The 10760-nt window shown below is 37.5% G+C and overlaps 1 protein-coding gene across 1 annotated transcript; it reads left to right on the top strand.

Moving 5' to 3' along the window:
• Positions 1-690: 690 nt before the first annotated feature.
• On the top strand, positions 691-10390 carry APOE (apolipoprotein E). Its single transcript, XM_072110392.1, has 4 exons — positions 691-809; positions 1047-1118; positions 1209-1359; positions 9105-10390. Exons 2-4 carry the CDS (start codon positions 1076-1078, stop codon positions 9733-9735), a joined length of 825 nt encoding a protein of 274 aa, XP_071966493.1. The 5' UTR covers positions 691-809; positions 1047-1075; the 3' UTR covers positions 9736-10390.
• Positions 10391-10760: the final 370 nt, after the last annotated feature.

Genomic DNA, 10760 nt, shown 5'->3' with positions numbered 1-10760 from the left:
TTAATATGGTGGTCAGAATAAATAATAAGGTTTTGGGGAAAAGATATGGCTTTTGGAATACAGGACATGAAAAACGGAATGTGTATTGAATGTGCTGTCAACGGGCCACAAATAACAGATCTGTCATTCGTCGTCGTTGAAGGCAATAAAGATTGTTCGTGCCACAAAAATGGCAGGTTGCTCGGAATGATGGCTCACACACAAATCCATTCCAACCATAAATGTGCATGAGCCCATACAAATTAATACAAATCAACTTTCATATTCAATTGAGAATATGTGGATTGATTCGAAAATTTTTCCAAACACTCTCCAATCAATCTAATCTGAAATACAGCTAATTTGCAATAAATTCTAGCCTCTAAATGTGCAAAGCTGGAAGAGATACTCCAACAGATGTGCAGCTGTTGCTACAAAGTAGGACATACTGGTCAGTTTTTTTTGTAAAAAAGCATTTGTAGAAGCATGTATAATTTTCTTTACACATCATAACTACTTGCTATTGTATGTGATACAAAATACATTTAAGTTTGTAAATGTAATGTTTAGAAAATTAACCAGCTGATCATGACTCGTGCTGGTGTGATTTGTTTCATTTATGCTTCCTTTTCTGTCACTTTCTAGCTATCTCAGGGTTAACCCTGTACAAAGACCAGATTGCTCATTAGACTTCGCCCCCTCCAACCTAATGCTGATCATGTGTCTGCCTCCAGCTTCAAGGTGCAAGAGTGCAACCCTTACAACTCTGAGCCAACAGCTAATATAAAAAGGGAAAGAGAAGGAAGATAGAAGTAGTTGCTACTAAGAAGGTGAGAGAGATAAATGCTGGTCTTGGGGGGGGGGGGGGTGATGGCTGGAAGAACAGTGAGTGGTTGAACAAGACCATGACTATTTTTTATCTTAGTATATGGAAAATGGACAATGGAATTTTTTCCCGTTGTAGAAAGAAAATAATTTTTTATTGGACATCCTGGAGTAATAGAAGCTACTTATTTTATTGTTGGAGTTTTAGTCTTAGTTCTTATATTTTTACATTTTCTCTTTAGGGATCCTATAGGAGAATCATCGGAGAATCATGAAGTGGAGTATTCTGCTGTTGACCATTGGGCTCTTGGCAGGTAATTACACCACTGACATTACTACCATATACTGAACATGTTACTATTATCTCTAATCTGGAAAACCATTCACTCAACTTATTTCTACAGGAGCCCAGGCCCGATCACTGTTCAAAGATGCACCCAGGACAAAATGGGAGTCTGCCCTGGACAGCTTTTGGCAGACACTGAACAAAGTGGAGGAAGCTGCAGATGAAGCCACTTTAAGGATGAGAGATTCTCAGATTGGCAAAGAACTTGAGTGAGTAAAATAAAGAATTTCGAACATGATGGTAAATGTGTAGGTGAATTTAGCTGTAAGGACCAGATGTGGAGCTTCTCAATACCTACTAACATTATACCTACATTGTAGTCTAGATCACCAGAGAAATGTGTACAATCACAGCTACAGAATATAAGTAATACAATGACTCTTAACTATAAAGCTATGTTCATCAATGCATAGGCATCTATTCAAGGCGTGGTATTACCTATGTAATTAGTTTACTACTTCATTGGGTCTGAGAAATCTAAATTTATTTTCACAATTAAAAAGCAGAAAAACATAAAATATATTATTTGACACTCTTATAACTAGCTGGCATGTTATAATGGTGTGCCATCATTTTATGATTGGTGGGCATAGTGCTTGTTTAGCAGTGTAGCCCTAACTGACTGGCATTATCACCTAACTGACATAATTGGTGCTTTGCTGCAGTTCCCTGAACAGCCAAACGGTGAAGAATGTGACTGTTTAGGGAAATGCCTTTTAGTAGCCATAGGCCAAAAATGTATAAGCTTAATGATAAGACAATGTTCCAATAATATGCAAACTTCAATTTGGGCTATACCCACACCATGTGTATGTGCAGAATACCTTCACACTGCCTGTTGATTTGGTGATTGTTGCAATTATAATAATAATAATGCCACTCTTGTCCATGGGTTGTGCCTGCTATGCAAGCTAAATCAGGTAGACCAGAGTAATCCTGTTTCTTTAAACATATATATTTTAATCATGGACAATAAAAGATATAGTATTCATTTTTATGTTAAAGTATAATAACTGTTGCATTGCTAGCATTTAGCTTATACAATCATGATAAGGTGTGACAGGTAGAATTTACAGGCAGTCCCCGGGTTACATACAAGATAGGGTCTGTAGGTTTGTTCTCAAGTTGAATTTGTATGTAAGTCGGAACTGTATATTTTATCATTGTAATCCCAGTCAGAACTTTTTTGGTCTCTGTGACAATTGCATTTTAAAAATGTTGGGTTGTCATAAGAATCAGGATTAACACTAAAGCTTCATTACAGAGACCTCTGATAACTGTTACAGCTGTTTATTGTAGCCTAGGACTAAAGTACAATAAATTACCAATATCCAGAGGTCCGTTTGTAACTAGGGGTCGTCTGTAAGTCGAGTGTTCTTAAGTAGGGGACCGCCTGTACTGATCTCTCGATTTCCTGTCATAAATATTTTCTTCTGAACATAATTTTTTTTTCATTGCCATATGGCCACAGATATTACCTGCTGTAGGGGTTTAAGCTAAAATTTGGAATTTGGCAAAGAGCACCTGAGGAATGGCCAGGACAGGACAGGGCATGTAGACCCAGGTGACATATCATGTGTCTGTGACAGTAGCCTGGAGACAAGTCATAAAATATGTACCTGATGCTTATGATTGGCCTTGACAGCTCATGAAACATCTGTTGTCAGTCATATTTCCTTCCAACTCCTATTATAAGACATGATAATGTATGATCACTGCCACCCATCACATAACACAATAACTATATTAATTTAATCTCTATGAAGAGATTTTCCAGGCCTAGTATCTTAATACTTGTAGAAAAGAAAGTTGTACAAATACATTTTGTGTTTTCATTCCTCACCAAAGATCTCTGCTTGCTGTGATTTGTTAACATCGAAGAGCTATAGTCTCTGGATATAAACAAAGATGTTCCTATGGAAATCAAGCAAAGATTTGGAAAATGGGGAGAGGGGGTGGGGGGGGGGGTTAAACTGAAAATTTGTTAAGGAATTGCAAAATATTTTATTATCAGTGATTTAAAAAAATACTCTTTTAATTAAAAAAACACAAACACATAGAAATACAGTAAAGTATAAGTGCAGGCGATCTGTATCAGGGTGTTTAGCTTACAGAAAACTGAATAATAATAATTCTTTATTTATATAGTGCACAAAGATTGAGCTGCACAAAGCATGTCAAATTAGTTCCTGTCCTCATGGGGCTCACAATCTAAACAACCTAACAGTATGTTTGGAGTGTGGGGGGAAACCCACGCAAACACGGAGAGAACATAAAAAACTCTTTGCAGATGTTGACCTGGGTGGGATTGGAACCCAGGACCCCAGTGCTGCAAGGCAAAAGTGCTACTCACTCAGCCACCATGTGTGAATGTGTTAAATCTTAGCTGTGAGAAATGTTAGGTCTGTAGGGGATTTAGGCTGGCAGTGAATTTCATAGAACAAGCACAGTGTCACACATAAGAATCCTTGTATCTTAGTTATTTAAGATGCAAGGATTCCCTGCTTGTTGGTGGAACAGGATTTAACGACTACAGTTCAGAGCTGCTGTTTTTCAATGAAACAGGGACTCCTAGCATGATATATCACTTTGATGCTCTGAATGCGGTCACCTACACTGTGTTTGGTCTGTGAAATGAACAGGTCTGTATGTGAACAGGTAGCTGTGGTCCTGAAAAGTACTCTAACAAAAAATCCATTGAAAATTGATTGTTCTTTAGAGCATAAAGTTGTGTAATTTCTTAAAACATCTATGTATTATAGAAGATACATTCTAAAAAAGCACTCAAAAAAATCTGTAAAACATAGTGGGAGATTTGTCATATTCCAGCGATCGCGATTATACAATCTATTCTGGATTTTCATAGGGCATGGGGGTGTCACATGTAGCGTCTGCCTGCAGGAAATAATCATATATTCACCGAACTCAGCAATTTTTCTGTAGGAACATGGAATGTAGTGCAAACATCATTTAGTCTGAACATGTTCAGAGGAATCTTGTGGAACGGACTGAGAAGAGACTCCAATGTTTTGTCAATAGTTTCCACAGAGTTAAATAAGCTAAAACTGACATTTTCCATCAGATTTCAATAAATTTTCTGCCACAGTTTGTTGAGTGTTAGTTTTTTACACAAGTTTTTGATCAATTTTTGCAGTGTTTTTAGAACTGATGAATGTGGTCTATCTTTTCTATGGCAATGGATCAGTGAGAAATGCATTGCACATACATGTGTCTCAGAGTGTAGAATGTTTTTGATGTGTCCCCATATGTGAATAGGGCATTTTTCATGCGTTTGACTTGCAAAAGCAAAACATGCACAATAGAGTCCTATGCAAATCCCACACATCATAAAAATGAACCTGCCTATGAAAAATGCTCAAATGACAGGGGCTTGAAATCTGCTGTTAGTAGCATAGCAATAAGGGCCAATGCATTGTCAACCTCACAGGCATTGGCCCTGCAGCATGGTTCTGAGGACCTGACGTCTACAATAAAGTGTGCAGCTTTTGACTTTTCTCTTATTGATCCCGGTGTAAATGAAAATGGCAGCACTCCTAGAAGTAGTTAAAAAAAGATGAAAAACCAACAGCACACCACTTTAGAAGAAAAAATACCTTTGTAGATTTATTCCATATGTATGAGCAACGTTTCGGCTCCAAACAGGGAGCCTTTCTCAAGCTGAATAACAGTGATCAAGTGTGGATATATATATAATGTTAGGAAGGTCACATGTCCACAGGTGACCAATAGAGACAAAGTATAAAGTGCAATAGTATACGATGTTTATATAATATTATTTGACACAAAACATTACTTAATTCATCAAAATACATTCAGTACATAAAGTGCATGTGCATATATAATATGTAACAAAAGAGTTTTTTTTTGAGCTGGCTGCTCACTCACATGGATCACTGAAGCCGAGGCAAATTATTATCTGTGTAGTCCGGTGCACGAGTCATAAAGAAGGAGTTTTGTCGGAAAACTCGTGTATAATCCAAAAAAAGTAAAAAAAAGTTTCAGACCGGCACTCCAATATGCTAAAAGAATCTTCGTAGTTTATTTCATCATCATAAAACAGGGTGCATATTTCATAAGGACCTAAGCGTTTCGAACATTGTAAATGCTGTTCTTTCTCATGGATCTAACTTGTTTTATGATGATGAAATAAACTACGAAGATTCTTTTAGCATATTGGAGTGCTGGTCTGAAAATTTTCTTTCTCTTTAACCCCTTAACGCTCTGCGCCGTAGCTCTACGGCGCAGAGGTATAAGGAGTGTATGAAGAGGGCTCACGGGCTGAGTCCTCTTCATACAAGGGTGGGGGTTTTTGCATATTGCAGAAAACCCCCACCGCTAATAACCGTGGTCGGTGCTTGCGCCGATCGCGGCTGTTAACCTTTTCATTGCCGCCGGCAAAGTCGCCGGCGGCGTTTAAAAGACGTCATCCGGGGGGCGGTGATCGGTTGCCATGGTAGCCTCGGGTCTTCGTTTGACACGAGGCTACATGGCTTCTGGAGATTCGTTACAATGAGCCAGTGGCTCATTGTAATGAATGTGCTGCAAAAATGCCATATATTGCAATACAGAAGTATTGCAGTATATGGTGGAGCGATCTGACCATCTAGGGTTAATGTACCCTAGATGGTCTAAGAAATAGTGGAAAAAAAAGAAAAAAAAAAGTTTAAAAAATTAATAATATATTAAAAATTCAAATCACCCCCCTTTCCCTAGAACTGATATAAAACATAATAAACAGTAAAAATCACAAACATATTAGGTATCGCCGCGTTCCAAAATGCCCGATCTATCAAAATATAAAACCGGTTACGGCCGGCGGTGACCTCCGAGACGGGAAATGGCGCCCAAATGTCCGAAATGCGACTTTTTTTTACATAAAAAATGAAATAAAAAATTATTAAAATGTCGCACAGACCTCAGAATGGTAGCAATGAAAACGTCGGCTCATTTTGCAAAAAATGACACCTCAAACAGCTCCGTACACCAAAGTGTGAAAAAGTTATTAGCGTCAGAAAATGGCAAAATTTTTTTTTACTTTTTTGTACACATTCGTTTAATTTTTGAAAATGTACTAAAACACAATAAAACCTATATAAATTTGGTATCACCGCGATTGCACCGAACCAAAGAATAAAGCTGAGGTGTTATTTTGAGTGCACAGTCAAAGTCGAAAAAACTGAGCCCACAAGAACGTGCGTTTTTTAAAATTTTTTTCCACATTTGGAATTTTTTTTCAGCTTCGCAGTACACAGCATGTTAAAATAAATAACATTACGGGAAAGTAAAATTTATTACGCACAAAATAAGCCCTCACACAGGTCTGTACACGTAAAAATGAAAAAGTTATGGATTTTTGAAGTTGGAGAGCGAGAAATGAGCGGAAAAACCCTGCGTCCTTAAGGGGTTAAAATGTATAATATGTGCATAATTAGCTGTTGTTTATATACAAAGTAAACAAATAACAGATTGTGAAGTAAATAAATGATTCTGACACAGAATCCATACAAATTAAACGAATGAACTGTGCATCAGCTCTAGACAAAGTCCCCCACGTCTCTGGCAGTGTTTAGTAAAGTAAGTGTTTACCGGAGGTAATTGTGTTCCACATACCGCTATGTTGACCCGCAAAGTGGAACGCAAGCTGAAAGTGTGCACAGTGCAGGCAGACACAATCTAAGTCTATGGGGCAGATTTATCAAGCTGTCTGAAAGTCAGAATATTTCTAGTTGCCCATGGCAACCAATCACAGCTCCCCTTTAAAATATTCATGAGCACTGGTAAAATGAAAGCTGTGCTGTGATTGGTTGCCATGGGCAACTAGAAATATTCTGACTTTCAGACGCTTGATAAATCTGCCCCTATGTGCGGATCGCTGTCAAAATTCAACAGCTGTAGCATACAACATTAGACTACAAAAAAAGAGAAGAAGATGATCACATCGCTTAAACAAGTAAAGCGTAAGTTTAACTAGTAGTAGGTCACAGTGTTAGTGGAATAGATCGTTATCAAACCAACCAACAAGGTGTGTGCGTACCAAAAACAATAACGGACACATACGCGCTAGAAAATGAGAAACACATTACAGCGATATGAAACCTAAGGTATAATGTGTGTCCGTCCTCATCAATCCCCTTCTCAGAGGAACGTGTGGACGGACATTTTTGTAAATGGTAATAACCATGAAAGTGACCTGAATTGGTACAGACACCTATATACTTAGTCCAAGTGACAGAACAAACATTAAACAGAGGTACAGGTTTTTAGAAAAAAAATGGTATTCAGTGCCACAGCAATTAAATCATAAAGATTATAGAGACAAAGAAAACAGATCTTCCAGATGCTCCAAACGCACAGATTCAACATCTATAAAAGAAGAAAAAGATATGTTAGTGTTTATAAACAAAGAATCATTATATTCATAATGTCATCTACACCCGTAACAATAGTGTGTTTCTCATAAAGGATATAGAAGGGACATCCATTATGATGCACTCAGTCTATGATCTATATTGAGACCCAAAGGTTTCAAAGTATTTAATGTAAATATCCATTTCAATTTCCTGCATTTCAGAATCCCCGCCTCTGCTTAGTGGGGGTACGTGATCAATAATCCTGAATTGTAGGTGTTTCTCAGTGTGGCCCGGGTCAGATTAGAGACTGCTCAGTCATACCTGTTCCCTGGACTTAGTCAAGCGAGCACCCTTGTTTCATTCTTTTTTGGTTTTTTTTGCATAGTGAATGCTTCTTGAAGATTCTCTATTTCTATCTATCTATCTATCTATCTATCTATCTATCTATCTATCTATCTATCTATCATCTACTGTATATATGAACTATATCTGTCTATAGCTATCTCAAAAACTGATAGGAAAAAACTGACACCGTGAAAACTATCCCTCTCCCATTGACTTCAATGTAAAAATTATAACATCCGTTATACGTGGTTGCAGAAAAAAAGGTACTACAGCCACCATCATTTTTCCCTTCATGCATAATTGATGATGCCTAAATGAACATAATGGATGACATATATTTACATTCATGTCAATGGCAATTTTAACTTTTACACTAAACCTCTGATCTTTAACTGAGGTAAGGTACAGAGGTTTGAACAATAGTGTGAACTGAGCCTAAAAAAACCTGATGTAATGCCAGATTGAAAAAAAGGACACTTTTTATGACTATCCATCTCCCATTTACATCAATGTAAATTTTATGTTTTTCATCCGTTATGCTCAGTTGGATACAGACATCATACATGCATTTTTTGATGCTTTAGTACTTATATATAATTTTTATATGGAAGTCAGTGAGAGAGTCAGTGGAAGTCAGTGGGAGATAATCAGTAAAAGTTAGTTTTTTCAAACAGAAAAAATGTACTGCAGCTACCATTATATTTTCCCATAGTCTGCATAAGTGAGCATAAAAAATGAAAACCATAAGATTTTACGTTGATGTCAATGGGATTTTTAACTGATGTGTTATACATCAGTTCTTTACTTTATTTTGTGGGTGGAGTGTTGTGAACATTTTTTTAATAAACTTAATTGAGAAAACAGGTTGCAAAATGCACCTTCTGTGTTGCTATGGCAAATCTGTTTACAGGATGGAAACCAATCTCTCTCTCCTCCTGTTGTTTACACAGCTGTGGGTGTGTGTTAACCCTGGATCCCTGGCTGTGGTATGCCATGAGCACTATATTCAAACATCAAGCTGAAAGTAAAGGGGTTAATCCTCCCTTCTCAGAGCTGTTTAAACACACACACGGGGAGATGAGATGAGCTCATTTTGCCTCCATAAAAACACACTATACTGGATGGACTATGCATCTCTATGGGAGGGAGTAGCTTGATTTTTTTACAGTCCAAGCAGAATTTGTGAGTTTAGAACTTCATTAAATAATTAATAATTCTATGTTTATATTTATTTATAGTGGACTTATTAAAGAAACAATGGAAGAACTAAGCAATTATGCTGATGATTTGAAGAGCAAGGTTGGCCCCATGGCCCAGGATGCTCAGCAGCGTTTCAACGATGAGGTCTCTGCTCTAGCTGAAAAACTCAAGGATGACATGGAAGATACAAAGTCTAGGGCCATCCAGTATTCAGGAGACCTGCGATCCATGTTTGATCAGAACATTGAAGATGTTCAAGGGAAGGTCAGTATGTACATGAAAAAATTAAAGAAACGTCTTGCAAAAGATAGTGAAGATCTCAAGCAAAAACTCAACAAGTATGGAGAAGATCTCAGCAAGAACACTCAGGAAAAGGTAGAAAACATCCGTAAAAGTGTTGAACCCTATGTGACCAACTTAAAGAAAAAGGGAGAAGAACGTCTTCAGTCTCTAAAGGATGCCATGGATGAACAAGGAAAACAGCTTAGGGATAGATTTGCCTCAGTGGCAAAAGATGTCCAGAACAAAGTCAAGAAAATGGCTTCTGATGTGAAGAGCAGTGTAGATAAGCTGTCAGACCAGATGAAAAAGTGGTTTAACCCTTCCATAGATAACCTCCGCAACCAGCTTCAAAATCTGGCCAAGAGTCTGCAGAACAAGAAGCAATAAAAAGGTGACTGATGTTCTTGAACATAAACCACCAAACTCATAGCTTTCCACGTGTAACAGTTCTGCATTTCGCTGCTAATTTTGAGCTTGCAGCCTGCATATGAATGTAACTCCCTTACAAGCAGATTGTTACATTTCTAATTGTTTTCTAGTCCATCTGAATGTGGAAACCTGCGTCAATTGTCCTTCCCAACAGGACTTAAAGATATTTGATGGAAATATTAAGACAGATCTTAAATCTGAGTATTTCAATTATACTGCACACAACTACAGTTCTAACTGACTACCGAGATGACTCCATCTAGGAGCGAGAAAAGGAAGAGAAAACAGTGAGTTCTGCAAAGGACTTGGTGCTTAAGTTTTCGTCCTGATGTTAGTGCCCCATCCAAGTGAGATGTCTTGTATTACGTACTAAGTTGACCTCAAGAACTATGTTTTCTCGACACCTCTAGTTGTGTACATGACATTACTATATCATAATAGTGTGGCTAATGTTCTTCCTTTAATACCTTTGTCTCGTTATATTGTCTTATGTGTTTTGTAATATCTTCTGATATTAGCCCCTCACCTACAGGAGGCTGTGCATATACTGCCTGTCAGCTTTACAATATATTGAATGCAATCAATATTTTTTAAATAAAAGGGATAGCTGACATATTGTGTGTGTGTAAAGAATACTTTTCGGTAAGAAGACACTCCATACATAATTTGCATTTAAAGGTTTTTCTAGGTTACTACACTGATAGTTGACCCTTAAGATAAATAGATGGGTGTCCTGGCCACTTCATTATTTTAATTTGTCCATCCACCTGCACCTAGTTGCTGAGTTGCTTACAAGCACATTGTGGTAGGACAACTACAGGTGTCAGGAAGCATCATCTCTTAGTGGACAACACTACAGTTAAGAGTCTATTTCATTCACTGAATTCTAATAAATAAATCTTTATTTCTATCGTGCCATCATATTCCCTAGTGCATTACAAATCATGGGTTACATATACAAACAACATAAGACATAATAATAA

Source organism: Engystomops pustulosus, chromosome 6 (assembly GCF_040894005.1).
Source record: "Engystomops pustulosus chromosome 6, aEngPut4.maternal, whole genome shotgun sequence".
In the NCBI taxonomy this organism is placed as follows: domain Eukaryota; kingdom Metazoa; phylum Chordata; class Amphibia; order Anura; family Leptodactylidae; genus Engystomops; species Engystomops pustulosus.
The sequence above is the reverse complement of the archived record's forward strand: the minus strand, read 5'-3'. Positions and strand labels throughout refer to the sequence as shown.

Coding starts and splice junctions, on each gene's coding strand:
- APOE (XM_072110392.1), top strand. CDS start 1,076: ATGAAGTGGAGTATTCTGCTGTTGACCATTGGGCTCTTGGCAG. Junction 1,119..1,208: donor GACCATTGGGCTCTTGGCAG/GTAATTACACCA, acceptor TTATTTCTACAG/GAGCCCAGGCCCGATCACTG. Junction 1,360..9,104: donor CAGATTGGCAAAGAACTTGA/GTGAGTAAAATA, acceptor ATTTATTTATAG/TGGACTTATTAAAGAAACAA.